The sequence below is a fragment of the Pholcus phalangioides genome, unplaced genomic scaffold (genome assembly GCF_987345545.1).
Source record: "Pholcus phalangioides strain wild (caught in Gottingen) unplaced genomic scaffold, Ppha-v1.0 ptg000013l_1, whole genome shotgun sequence".
NCBI lineage: Eukaryota > Metazoa > Arthropoda > Arachnida > Araneae > Pholcidae > Pholcus > Pholcus phalangioides.
The window spans coordinates 7,926,112-7,941,277 of NW_028301606.1; the positions used below are offsets into that span (position 1 = coordinate 7,926,112).

General features: G+C 35.4%; 2 protein-coding genes across 3 annotated transcripts in view; both read left to right on the top strand.

Moving 5' to 3' along the window:
- LOC149078538 (carboxypeptidase D-like) overlaps positions 1 to 5,977 on the top strand; it is a 70,555-nt gene extending 64,578 nt beyond the window's left edge. The window contains exon 11 of one of the 2 annotated variants that reach the window (XR_016193842.1): positions 1,219 to 1,306. Coding sequence is in view for 1 of the 2 variants with exons in the window: in XM_089240652.1 (XP_089096778.1) it covers positions 1,219 to 1,362 (144 nt within the window). In the remaining variant the exon portion in view is untranslated. Of the gene's footprint in view, positions 1 to 1,218 lie in introns of both variants that reach the window. The other variant, XM_089240652.1, reaches the window with a different exon arrangement.
- Positions 5,978 to 7,863: 1,886 nt separating this feature from the next.
- LOC149078539 (thioredoxin domain-containing protein 17-like) lies at positions 7,864 to 12,132 on the top strand. Its single transcript, XM_089240653.1, has 4 exons — positions 7,864 to 8,080; positions 8,656 to 8,737; positions 10,296 to 10,377; positions 11,889 to 12,132. The coding sequence occupies exons 1-4, from the start codon at positions 7,930 to 7,932 to the stop codon at positions 11,952 to 11,954; spliced, it is 381 nt and encodes a 126-aa protein (XP_089096779.1). The 5' UTR covers positions 7,864 to 7,929; the 3' UTR covers positions 11,955 to 12,132.
- The last annotated feature ends 3,034 nt before the right edge of the window (positions 12,133 to 15,166 follow it).

Consider the following 15,166-nt stretch of genomic DNA (forward strand, 5'->3'; position numbering starts at 1 on the left):
GGATGTGTGGGGTGTCGCATTGTCCTGCTGAAATTGTCCAAGTCCGTCGGAATGCACAATGGACATGAATGGGTGCAGGTGATCAGACAGGATGCTTACTTACCTGTCACTTGTCAGAGTCGTATCTAGACGTATCAGGGGTCCCATATCACGCCAACTGCACACGCCCCATACCATCATAGAGCCTCCACCAGCTTGAACAGTCCCCTATTGACATGTAGCATTCATGGATTCATGAGGTTGTCTCCATACCCGTCCATCATCTCGAAGCAATTGGAACCGAGACTCGTCAGACCAGGCAACGTGATTCCAGTCCAATGTCGGTGTTGTCGGGCCCAGGCGAGGCGTAAAGCTTTGTGTCGAGCAGTCATCAAGGGTACACGAGTGGGCCTTCGGCTCCGAAAGCCCATATCGATGATGTTTCGTTGAATGGTTCGCACGCTGACACTTGTTGATGGCCCAGCATTGAAATCTGCAGCAATTTGCGAAAGGGTTGCACGTCTGCCACGTTTAATGATTCTCGTCAGTCGTCGTTGTTGCATGATCTTTTTCCGACCGCAGCGATGTCGTAGATTTAATTTTTTACCGGATTCCCGATATTCACGGTACACTCGTGAAATGGTCGTACGTGAAAATCCAAATTTCATCGCTACCTCATAGATGCTATGTCCCATCTCTCGTGCGCCGACTATAACACCACATTCAAACTCCCTTAAATCTCGATAACCTGACATTGTAGCAGCAGTAACCGATCAGACAACTATGCCAGACACTTGTTGTGTTATATAGGCGTTGCTGACCGCAGCGCCGTACTCTGATTGGTTTCATATCTCTTTATTTGCATACGCATGCCTGTACCAGTTTTTTTGGCTCTTCAGTTTATATGAATACACATACTATGTACATGTTGAAATGAAAAAAAAAGTTTATTATTCATATTAAGGTATGATTAAAACTTTTGCTCGTCAAAGTTGCCCTTAGATCGTTCTTAGTTTTAGAAATTTAATATAATTAAGATTACTTTAAAACAATTCAACTATTAATATTTTGATTCACAAATGTTACTATAAATTCATAATAAATTCATTTTCTCACACAGTGGTTGTTCTTCTCTTCCTAAGCTTGTGTATTGTTTTTAGGATATGTTTTAGAATGAATGTTTTTTTTGGAAATATTTTTTAGTGATGAATACACCTAATAGATATTCTTCTTTTTCAGGAATATTTCCAGCCTAGAGAAAAAGTGGTCTTCCCAAGGCAGCCATTCCGCAGGCGTGAATCTGTGCTACCATTAATGTATTACCCTCCTATGTCCAGAAATCAAATCTCTGGCTTTGCAAGCTATGTTATGCATGGTGTGTGATTGACTGATAAATTCCAGAACTCTTTGTGCAAATGGGAAAAGTCCGTCCAAATGATATTTCAAGGCAGAAGAACAAGTGAATGCTTTGTTGGTACTTATATTAGTTATGCTAGTCAAAATGTATCACTTATGTTTGTTGATCTCTAATATTTGATTTTCCCTCTATGCTGATATATCACTCTGGTATTTTTTCTCTTGTGTAGTAAGTCTTATGTTGAACTTTTGTTTTAAACCCTTTAAGGACTATAACAAAGCCAAAATGTTCAAGGATCACAAAATTAACATCTTTTCTGAACAGGGATGTAACTGAAGCTCGTGAAACTAATATTTTTAAGTAATAAAAAAAGAGAGGTTGTCAACTGCATGACGTTCAGAATAATAAGGGCAGTAAAATGAACATTGCATGAGGACATGTTTTATGAAAAAGATTTTAAAAATTACATTTTTTTTAAAATTTATTATCATATACAAAAGTTTCCCCAATGATTATTTTTTGATTATATTTTGAGTCATACATAGTATTTCAACTTTCTAGAACATTTTCTCAAACTAAACAGTTATCCATTAAAAAACAAGGAGGGGGGGACGACGTGGCATAATTTTTTTCTTTTGCCTTATTCTACTTGTTAATATGTTGTTAGACTTAGAACGCACAAACAGTCTTTGTCATGGAGGAAAAGAACAAGCTGCCCAGAGCATAGATTTTCAGAATAGCATGCAATGAATTTGTCTTTTGAATTTTTCTCTTTAGTTAGATGCACAAAGTATACAATGAGTATTTCACTGTAATTATATAACGTACATTTCTCTCAATTTTAGAATTTAGAAAGCACGATTTCCTTATATTTTGGGGAGCTCTGGTGGCATGCTGGTATAAATAAATTTTAAGGAATATGTTATGATAAAATGAATGAGTGCACAATTGTTTTAGCTTTGAGCACTGTGTAAACTTAGATTACACACAAGAAAGTTGTTAAATACTAGATTTTTGTTTAGTAAGCAGAAAATTTCTTCTTAAGCCTATTTGAAGCAATTAATGTGTAATGAATAAATTTTTAGGTGTACAACAATAAAACTCATTTTGTAGATTTTACTGTTTCTGATAATATGAAGGCAAGAGAAAGGAAAGCAGCATAATTTTGTGAGAATCATCCATTTACCATTGCTGTATAAGTATGAAACATTAATTCACATGTTATTATTGCCAGTTGGAACTTTTTTGAGTAACTAAGTGTATTGATGTGACTTTCTGGTTCTTTAAAGCTTTTAGTGTATAGTGTTATTTATACATTGCTAATATTTTTTATTATTATTACTAAAAGGTGAGTCAAGAAATCTATAATTATTGTTTTTCCTAATAATTTTTGGGCCAAAAGAGGTGAAGTCTTGTGTATGGGATGTTTCAGACATAATTTCAATATTTTATTTCAAGTTAGAACAAAAAAGTTATGTTTTAAGCTTTCATAAAATACAGGCTCTAAGTAAGACACAACCTCTCAAAATTTGCAAATAATTGAACACTCAAAAGTTTACCCTGTTGCATCCAATAAGTTGCATATGCAGCAGCATCTTGGTTAGTTGAGGAAAGATGAGTCTGGAGTCATCTTAAATCTGTCACTTTTAGCGAACGTGTTTTTCAATAGGAGCTCAGATTTTATGGAGCATTTAAAAGTAAAACTTGAAAAAAACTAATACAAAAAGGAGATAAAATTAAGATTAATGCAAGGTGGAACCACAAAACATTGAATATCTTTTATTGCACTCATAATGGGCAGATAATGTACTCTCTCGATGAGGGATAAATGCCAACCAAATATTTCAACAAAAGGCATTACACACCTTAAGGTCTGTTCTCAATGTGCAGCAATGCGTCCTCTAGAAGGGAAGGATGAGCATGGAAAACAAAGATAAAGAGAATTGATATGTATGAAAAATTTTAGAAACGTCTGATTCATTTGGTAATTTTTTGTTGCATCACAATCATTTTCTACACACACAAAGGCTAGTTAGACCAGGGCCTACAGTTTATTGCCAAATCAGATTTAGCCCTTGCTTAAGCTTCCAATACAAATTCCCTTCTGTTTGAGTTTGAGGATTATTACCAGAATTTTCTTTTCTTGTGTGTGTTATGCTCTTAAAATTTTTAAGGAAAAAATGGCCCAAAAGCAAAGTTTTAACTGTCAAAGATAAAATGTAAATCATAAAGTTGCTATAAAAAGGTGAAAAAATATTTTACTTGTCACATTGTATATCTTTATTATTATAAGTGTATACTTTGCTATAAGCACTCAATTTCCAAAATTTCATTTTTTGAACTTGAAAACAGATTTAGTGAGTGCTTGGATTTAACAATCATTTTTGCCGGGAACGAGTTGAACGTTATAAGTGATATAAAGGCCAAAAATTATTTACTGAAGATTACTAATGTGATTTTACTCTATTTAAAAAAAATTACCAAAGTAATTTCTCTCTTCCTCTTTTGTCTTCAAAATTTTACTGTTCAGCTGGTTTATTCAAAAAAATTATAGCATTAAACCAGATTTTTGACTCACCTTGTATGTATAGATAACTAAGGAGAACTTCCATTCCAGCAAATAGTGATATTAAATAGATTTCCATCTTTTCTTGTATACCTTCAGTGAAAATAATCAATTTCTTCAACATTCGAGATAAAATATATTTTTTCTCATTATCTTCTTATAATATAAATATAATTGTATTTGTTTTTATTATTTTTTTTCAACAGCTTCCTGAGGTATTTTGCTTCTTAAAATTATTTGTTATGTAGTTTGATTTTACTGAAGTATTAATCATTGACGTGTTTAATATAAATGTATTATATATTTCCAATATAAAATGCAAGTGATTACATTGGGTCCAATCTGGTTTATATACAGATCATGTAAAAATTTCAGGAAATAATATACACAGTTAAAAGTGTGCATATTTAAGTTGATGCCTGTTATATTTCTATGTGAAGTTTTTCATCAAAAAAAAAGCCATTGTATATTCACTAAATTTTGATCATCATTAGATAATTATATTACCTTGCAGTGCCAAAGAATGTTTGTGTCTATATCTATTCCAAAGTGCACTTTAATGTTATTAAATTGTGCTTCCCATATATATATATATATATATATATATATATATATATATATATATATGGATTTGTACATGTGACTACTGATCAAGTGAGAAAAAACAAAGACATAAAGGGGCTTGACAAATCCGAAGTCAACATGGTGACTCAAAAATTGGTATTGATGCTGATTGTGTAGAAAAAAAATTTGCTATTTTTGCACGTTATAAGTCTTTAAAAACAACAATATTTCTATATGTGATTGTTTGGAGTCTAAGGATGACACAAAATTTTCTGATTTCATGACGGAGCATCTTCCAACATGAGAAGGGAGTCACTAAGTCCTGGAAAAGTCTAAAAATGTTTGTTAGGATCATTTTTCTTGAGAAAATAACAATGATTGTCTCTAAGGAATTCGGCGGCCAACTAAATTGTTTTTAGATTTGTCAAGCTCTTATACAGGCTTTTCATCTATGATTTTGAGAAAAGCGTTTATGATTTCTGATTTCTATCTCAACTAGATGGAAGAGATTATGTTACATGATTGCTGACAAATTTCAGCACCAACATTTCTTAAATGTTTTTAAACCTGCCGGAGCTGTTTTTTTCTATATGTAGCGAGGAGATTCGCCATATACACTAATGGCATATTAAGTGATTTTACATGCACAGAAGCATTTTCCCATGCTCCTTTTTTTTTGTGTGTGTGTGCAGATTAAAAAATAAAAATTGCTCAGCTCTATCAGTGCTACAAAAAAAAAAAAAAAAGAAAAAAAGAAATGGTAATGAAATTTGAAGAAATTAATTTTCAGAATTTCTTTCCATTTGACCAAATTAGGATCACTCATGTCGAACTCTTTTTCAACAGTACCTAAGAAGATGGTGAAAGGTACAACATTTGCGCAAATGCTTCGTTTTTGAAAAATATATTCAAATTGCAATGGCATACAAAAGAAAAAGAAGGAGAAATAAATATATCACAAAAAGCAATTCAAATTCAAAAACACAAGATAAAAATTCCATTTTTTGTTTCATTTCCAAAAGCATACTCTATTTGCTCAATGTGATATTTGCATACTGTATTTTTACTCATTTCATAATTATACAAATTTTTACGAAACAAAAAGATTTGTTGCGGTGCATATTTCATGTATGAACCTTCATACATGTATTAAGTTTTATTGCATACTCGTAAATAAAAAAAATCGAAAGTATCTTTCTTTAGATAAGTCTGATTTTTTTAATCCTAATTCTAAAATAAAATTTATTTTGAGTGAGAATTATTTCTTGCATACAACCATATTTTCTTGCATCATGTTCCAAAGTTGTTTTTAAATGTTCTTGAGCACATTATTGTTGTAAATTTTCTTTATCGTGCATATTGTATGTGATTGATGCAATCGTTGACTTTTTTTTTGTGAATGTCTGGTTGAATAAACTATATTGAAACTGCATAAAGCTGCTCCTTGTGTTGTTGTGCATTAAAGTGTATTTTTGTTTGATTAATTGAATCACTTGCTGTTTTCAACATAACATTGCCGAGTTGTTTCTGATTGTCTACGCAGAATTCTTGGAGTTTTTATAATTCAACAAAGGTGGAGATAGATAGAAAAGCTGGGGGGGGGGGAAGATGATGATTTCAATTTATATACATATATGTACACATAACATTAGATCAGTTGGCTCCATCATTAACTCTAGGATATGATGCCCCAATATCTATGTCCATGTAATTTGGAAGAGAATAAAATATTTTTCTTTTTCATTTACTGATTTATTTTTTGACATTATTAACAAGCAGGATAAGTCAGAGGCTCTGCAAGATATTTAGTAGACAAATTTATATTGAACTAGCAACAATACCCGGCCCTGCCTGGGTTTTCTTCAATTACTGAGAGGATTGAAAAGATTGCAAACATTAATAAAGGAATAAACTATTATACATAATACGGGCAGCACATTAAAGAAGTGGCAAACTATTGTGAAGGTATATGAATGTCTGAATGTATTGCTATGGAACCACGGCAACCAAAGTAAACATTCTGAAAGTGATTGCTGAGGCTTAGAAACCATTGCTGCTCGATAGTTTTTGCTCATTTGGGACATTTGTCCAGCTCTGACGAACTTTTAAATTAGTTTATCGTTCAAGTCGGGTCCCATTTGGTACATATGCAAAATTTGACGATGATCAATCTAAAAAAGTGTAGATTTGTATAGAGAACATACATACACACAGAAAATCAATTATATATATATTGGCAGTATGACGATTGAACTGATTCCTATGTATTCATTTCCCTAGGTCGAAGTATTTTTCTAGTGGAACCTAATAAATTTTTGGTGGGCTTTGTTCAGTACTAACTGTATAATGTAACAAAAATATTCATCTTCAGCTCAAAGCCTGGAGCCACATCAGTCTCCCTCATGTGGGGGTGGGGAGACATGGTTATTTCGATCTTTGGCATTTCAATTTAGGATATTGTGCCACCAAAATGCTGAGAGCCATAAAAAAGGACAGGAGTTCCTGCACATTGGCTTTATGCATTGAAATCTAAGCTGTGGTAAAATAGACATAGCATGCTAGGTTGTTGTGAACACGACAGGGTTGCAATTAGAAACAAAAACTGACTTTTTCGCCCAGGGTAAGAAACAATTTCTGTGTTTCTCTTCTCCTAATTTTTAATGAAGGAAGAGTAAATCTATTTAAAACAGAATGTGTGTGTGTGTGTAGCTGATGATAATCCTGCACACACGTGAAAAAAAAACTTCGTTGATATAGTGGTGCCATCTCTTGCAAACATGTGAAAGTGACATTGGAAAGAATGCACCTGTGTACGTCTTCATTTCCAAGTTCCAGCCCTGCTGATAATGTAAATGATTCCATAACTAAGATGGTGCTGCCATCTGTATTTTAACCAAACAACTTTACATAAGACAAGGGTCTCAGGTTTTTTTTTTAACTAGCAACCATGAATGTATCGTAAAATATATGGAACGAGAAGTAAAAATGCATATGTTATGCAACCAAATTCTCAAACAGTTACCTCATTCACATACGCAAATGCGTTCCAATTTTCTCGTTAAAAAGTCTCGTCACAGAGAGCAACATACTTACAAACTTGCAACGGTACAATTTTTAAATCATCTCATTCCAATCATAGTTGAAAAAATTGAAGGTAGATGGCAGCGCTAAACTAATACAAACTTCCCGTTAGGTCTACAGTACACGCAGTTCCAACATAAACCAATTCAGTAGGAGTTCCGCAGAAGAATGTGGACGATTTGGATGTTTAGTTTAGTAGTAGCTCTTTCATACCATGGAAAGTCCATATAAAAATATCAGTTTCATCTTTTCTGTACTTATGGAATAAAGTCACTCAATTGCAAAAGTTCTTGTTTGAAAACTTTCACACCTCTTCTTGCTCGTCAAAGCCGTCCATACTTCTCTGCCATTTGCTCTGAAACGTAAACAAACGAATAATTTGATGAAAATGGTCAAAATATTTGAAGTAGAAGGATACGAAGCTGTGAAGGCCAAGTTAAACGAGCTGAAAGGTTATGGCCACGACGTATTTGTTCTCTTCTCCGGTTCGAAAGACCAAAATAAACTCAGCTGGTGCTCAGATTGCGTTGCCGGTCAGTAAGCAGTGATAAGATTCATTTCTTATCTCGTTAGAGGGTGGGATGCACACTGTATAACCCCACGTCCTGCAGCATGGCTCCTAGGCTGGTATCTGTGCCCCCCCCTCCTTCAGAAATTTTTCTCACATGCCCCCCTCCAACTCAAGCGAATCCATAGGATCCTGTGTTATACCCATTTCTATCACTCCCAAGACCACTACATCGCTTACCCGCGGGGGGGGGGGGGGGCAATATTGTCCTCTTTGGGAAACACTGCTCTAGAATGACAGGTTGTTAAAGGGGGGGGGGGTTCACAGAGAGCTTTGAAAAGCATCCAGAAATCTAGCTTTTAAATAAGTGATTTTAAACCAGAGGTTTATACGCCCCTGGGATAATTTTCAGGGTGGGGAGGGTTTTTTTTTTAAGGTTTAATGAGAAAACAATTAACGTATTATTTTAATGTGCTGAATGTTATTCATGTCTATGATACTTATTGTAAATTCCTTATGCCTTAATCATCTTAATGCGCTGTGCTCATGGATTTAGTTGTATATTTGCGAATTTAAAGAGAGCAAAACTTTATTTTACAGCTGATCCCGTGATTGAAAAAAGTCTGGATGCTCTCGATTCAGAAGCCGTTTTTGTTCATTGCTCAGTTGGCGACAGATCCTAGTAAGAATTTCTTTAAATTATACTATAGTAAATGTATCAAATATAACAATCTCACTTAGACAATGATGTTGCTCTCTGCTATCATTATAAAGGTTTAGGCAACCAGTTTAGTGCTGATGTGGAGATAAATCCAGGGAAGAAAATTCAACTGGCCTTGTGGGGAATCTAACCCACGTCCTCTCTGGAAAATTCAACTGGCCTCACTGGAGAATCGAACCCACGTTCTCTCTGGAAAATTCAACTGGCCTCACTGGAGAATCGAACCCACGTTCTCTCTGGAAAATTCAACTGGCCTCACTGGGGAATCAAACCCATGTCCTCTCTCAGTGAGAGGACATGGGTTCGATTCTCCAGTGAGGCCAGTTGAATTTAGTAAAAGCAAGAGTTACATCTTCAGATAAATGGCTATCTGGTGGCAGTGTCAGAAATTGTGACCTTTGGCTTGAGATAGGTTTGGCTGTCCATGTACGACCCTGTTTTGGCGTTTGTATTCACCCCCCCCCCAAGTGAAAGATGTGGGTTCGATTCCCTGCAAGGCCAGTTGAATTTTCTTTCCTGGATCTATCTTCACGTCAGCCAGCTGTCGAAACTTTCATAAGAATCTGTGTTACAAGTGATAAAAGAAAGTTGATAATTTTGTTGAAGTTATAGTAAATACTTCCTAATTTTCCAACTCTATAATAAAGCCTTGTTGGTATGATCAAGAGGCTGGGCTGAAACGTCATATAAATGCATCTGTCACACAACAGAGACTTCTTTAAAAAAATAACAGCCCTCCCCAACAGTCGTACAAATTATAAAATTGTATGTATCGTAAAACTCAATGTGTTTCATTGTATCTGCAATAGCCAGCAAGCAAAGCACCACAACGAAATAAAATTTCCAATTTCCCCTGGAAACAATAGGAACAACTGGTACAGTACTGCGCATGTATATGCATACCATCATCTTATTGGAATTATGTCTCTTACCTGTTCCTTCCAAATGCTTACAGTGGACACTTTACCACCCTCTGGGAATAATGCTGGAAACATTGTGAGGAAAAATTCTAAAAGGACATAGTGTCTTTGGGGCTCACCGCGTTTGCGTAATTTCAGAAATAAGCAACGAACTTAAGTGTCCAGCCAGCTCAATGGATATTTATGTAATTGGCATCAATCATCCTAAAATTTATGTATTTTGCTATGACAATATACAAGAACTGTTTCAGCAACACTTTTTCAGTGTCTACAAATTGTGCACATTTGATGGATATTAATGAAATTTTTTTTAAGATTTGTAGTTCCAGCGAAATTGAAAATGTAGAATAATTGAGGTTTTACATCGAATAAATGAATTACTTTAACATTAAAACATATAAGAACACTGATCGTGATGGAAGCCAAGCAATGTATAAACAAGGTTTCACTGTAATATTTTAGCTAATGAGAAAGGCACAAAATTTCAGTAATTAAAATAACTATTTTTAAGTTGATTATGGCTTTTCTATCTCTTCAATATATTTTATGATTTTGAGTATCTACTATGAAATTTTTATTCGCAAATATACTCCTTACAGCTGGAAAGATCCTAATAATGAATTCAGAAGCGATGCAGATTTCAAACTGACATGTGTGCCGACATTGATCAAATGGAAAACGGTAAATATGACATGATTTCCATTCATTTGCCACAGGTTTGTAAATCATAAAAATGAAATCTTTTTATGTGTTCAGGAAAGATGCAAGCAAGTGGGCGGATTGATTAAGAGAAATAAATAGTTTTCTCTGTTGTTATTGTTTAATAGGGGAAGGGAGTAGCCATCTTCCATTTTGTAGACACCCCCACCCTTTGTATGTTACCACAATGATCCTATTTCCTTACATATTCTGATCATGATAGTGTACTTCAGAGGCCATTCAAGTACTACATAAGGGCCCATTGGGGAAGAGGGCGTTTCGAATTTGCTGACTTGATGAGACAAGGTGGGGGGGGGGATTCGAATGATGATTACGTAGGCAATAGGGTATGGAAATATGGAATCGGAAATGGTCTATATATGATTTCCAATGGAAGGCCTTATCCTTCTGGTAGTGGGGGGGGGGGGGGAGAGGCAGAACATGTCTCCTGGATAGGGACCAGTACCCTACCGATTCAGACAGAGTAAAATGGAAAAATTTAGAACAGACCTTCATCTGGCAGCACTGGATTGAAAATAGTTGACGATGATGATCAGGCTAGGAGGCTTTGGCCCAGCTTATTTAACTGTGCTGACAAGATCGGGGGAGGTGGGGTAGCAGTGCTTCATGACAAGGGGAGGTCAAAAATGGTTAAAACTCTGCTTATATAATACTTGAATAGCCTTTTAAATAGGGTAATGTACATTACTATCTCTATCTGTTGCATATGCAATTGATTTTACCCATAAAATGAAAAACTAAAACTTGTGGAAAATTATTGGAGCTTTTTCATTGTTATTACTTAAAATAAATAATATCTATTATAGTCCTTGTGAGATGAGACTTGCATTGCTGTAGGAGACAGGGTGCTCATTGAAATTTGACACCATGGAATGGGTTCAACCACCCACAGAATTGATTCATAAATTAAAATTTCCTGCCTCTACTACTATTTAACCTTATATGCACCTTGCACACATTCCGCTGCAGAATTTCTAACGCATCAGTATATGCTGAAACGTGTGGCCTCTAAAGTATGTGTTGACAGTTTCCTGTTCTTGCTGGTGCAGCCATCTGTGTTCCATATTTTGAAGTGATGGTTAATGCCTGAATTTTCATGTTATGTAAGTATCATGTTGTAGGTTGCCTGTTCTCTGCGAAGAGAGACTTTTTCAAATGGGAGATCGGCTTGCATTTGTGTCTCGAAACTGCAGAAAACCAACTTCGGTTGACCATCACCCTGCCATCAACAGGGTTCAAACCTGGATCCTGAGGATGAGAGTTAAGCACAATGGCCGCACAACTGCCTCAATATCTTACCTCAATCACCCACAGGTTCGAAACACTTATGATGACCCTGGAGACTTGGCTATATCCCATTGGATGATTCTTTCAGGCAAAGTGATTGCTTATCAAAAATTGTTCATCGGCAACTGAGCTTTTGTGTTTGGAAGACTATAGGCTACTATATATATATATTTTTTCCTTTTCAGAGTAAGCGATTAGAAGAAGGTCAGTGTGGCAGTGCAGATCTTGTTGAAATGCTGTTTACTGATTGAATCCACATGACCGATAGAGATTTTCTTTCAGATTTTGTTAATGTTTGTGCAGGAAATTATAAAGGAATCGTAAATTATTTTTCTATGCATGTTTTAATTTAAAAGTCCTGGTCGATTTCAATATGTAAAAATGGGTTGATTTACGTTTTTCATTAAAATATGGGAACAAAATTAGAAATTTAGTATTGTTCCTATAATGTCTACGTTCTCACAGCTTCTGAACTATTTTGATGCAGTGAATATTGCCAGTTGTATATTTCCATTAGATGAATATCAGAAATATATTTTTCTTTTCTATCGGATGTCATTAAAACATCCAAAGAATTAAAAAAATTCTAATTATGATGCCATTTTTTCCACAGGATGTGTTTCAGAACACATCAGCTTGCTATATTTTCTGATTTCTGTTATGGTTCTCAAAATATACGTCATGAGAAGTTGGTGTATTAATGTGTGTACCCACAAACACACAGATCTTTGAAGTGAATCTTTCGTAGGCTATTCTGAGGAGCCATGAATAAATGAGCTGTATAAAGTGGAAAATGTTTCAAGAATCACTATATTAAGAGATTACTCTGAGTCCTTAGTTTCCATGAGGTTTAATTAAGGAGTTTTTCAGACGAAGAAAAAACATTTCTTTTAAGAATGTTTACACTTCTGCAACCAATTCTTTGAGAAATCGAACGATTCAAGCACAGTAGAAAACGCATTACATATGATCTTGATGGGAAGATTAAAACTGCTCAGATATTAAAATACGGTGCACACAGCTTAATGTTATGACATCAGGACTCTGAGTTTCTGATAACAATAATCAACTGATAACTATATCCGAAAAAAGATCTTGGTTTTAAGTATGACCACCATATTGTCCCCCTTACGCCAGACATATGAATGTGCAAATTTTTGCTTTTTGGTCACTTATATTTTGCTGCCTAAAGTCCTCATTTACATAGAAAGTAGAAAAAGCATGTTTAAAACAGGCTTCAAGGATTTTTCACCAAAACCCGCTCACATGGATTGATACGTAAACCTCACTTTAAAGGTCATCCGAAGTCATGTGGGTTGACTGGTTCAATTTGCAGTGCAAAGGATTATAGGAAAGGAGGTTACAGTCCCTAACAAATTAAGCGTAATTCTTGCTCTTCATTTCTTTCCCTATGATGGAAAAAGTCAAGTGGGTGCTAGAACCCCCAATGCTACCACAATATTGCACATGTAAATGGGTCTTTAGTTTTTCCAGAAACATGAATGTTATAAAATTTTTAGGAAAATAACATCCATAGAGTAACATCATGGGTGACTGAACCTATTTGTCTGTCCAATAAATTTTGAGAGGGAACTGAGCCCCCCAAAATTAATGAATATACAATGTAACGCACAGCCAACACCATCTATGGTGGAAGGCCTCAGTGCAAAGCTCATGCGTCACTGAAGAAAATCATCTCACTTATAGCCATTGGATATATTAGAAAAAAGAGTAAAGATGGCTGCCTGCCATATCCAATGGCTATAGGTGAGATTACCTTTTTCCAGTGATGTCACGAGCTACTTCACCGCACACCAACTCCGGTCATATATCGCCATACGGCAATTTCCAACCAGTGGAGTTGGGTGGGAAATGAAGGCTCCATTCATCAGTGGTCGCCCTAGGCTCGGTAGGTAAAGAACTTGCTTCTGATGTTCCATGCCCGGATTCGAACCCATGGACCTTGACGGTAACCTTCACAGTGGAAGACGGGCATCTTTACCACTGCGCCACTCGGGCTGATGTCATGAGCTGAGGCCACCTGCTATAGATGGTGTTGGCCCAGCTCGAGTCTCCTATATATATATATGGGATGACTAGCAACTTTCAGCCTCGTCAGTCTTCTTCATGTTGGCATCTACGAGTAAGCATTCAAATATCATTTCTCACACAAGTCCTTGAAATGAGTAAAGGATGAGACAATTTGCTGGGTGATTTTTACAGATTTATTTAGAATAGCTATTTATGCGTATTCACAAGCAGAGATTTGACTATATATGCTAAACAGAGAGCCCGACAGACGGCTTCTCAAGCATATGCAAGAGTTTTGCTTCTACAGTTTTGCATTAACCCCTTGAACTGCAATTTATTTTCAGGCAGCACTGCTCAGACAGACAATTTAATTTCCTTCGTTTCAAAAGGAGGGATTGATGTAAAAACTCACGGTTTTCTTAGTAAAAACAATATTTGCTTCATAGATTTATATGAATGTTTGTTATATATATATATATATATAATAGAACATAATTAGTTTGGGTTTGCTTTAAAATACTAATAAACTTCAAGTGTATGATACTTCTCAAAAGACTCTGGAAGATGCAGCGCGTTTTGCAATCTTTTATGCAAATTGCATGCAAACAAATGTACCAAAGCAATAGACTCGCTATAACATACTTCTCTCATGAAAAGTTGCAACAGTAATAATTCTTGGCGAGTGCAGCTCATCATTGTCAGTTTGCTCACGAAAATTCATGACGAGCTGGACTCGTCATTTCAGTTCCAGGGGTTAACATTCTGCTTGCCACTTCCTCATGTATGAGGGAAAGAAAACTCAAAAAGCTTCTCTTACATTCTTGTGAAATTGGGATTTTCTTTCCACACGTTTCTCTTGGTGTTATATCATCGAAACCTCAGTGCTATTGCCAAACTTGGCACGATTTATAGGGAAAGTGTTATTTTCGTTTTTACATAAGATAATGACTAGTTACAGGCGAAAAAATGAATAATAAATGATAAATAAAGGACTATTTATCATTTATGGAAAAGTCTCCTCTGCCAAGAAACTGACCACAACCTAAAGAAATGGTTTTTTTTTTAAACTTTGCACATTCCTTTGCTATAGGTAAGCCATTGCAAAAGCAGCTATTATGGCCTGATCAATATATTATGAATAGAGCAGGGAAATTTTTGTCACCAAAGGCACCTTCTGACCTCCTAAACAATCTTGCAGCTTGATAATGACAGTCTTGTGTGGTGGGGGGAGGGAATGAGTCACATTCAACACAGCTTCAAAATATGCAATAAAAACAACATAAACTAAAAAGTCCTGATTATAATAAAAATATTTTTCTCTCATGTGATATCTCTGTTCTATAAATAGCGAAAGTGATAAAAATGAATGATAATATTATCAGTGATTCTTAAAAGCGGTGTGTACTGTTACTAAACAATTAAATCGAAGAAA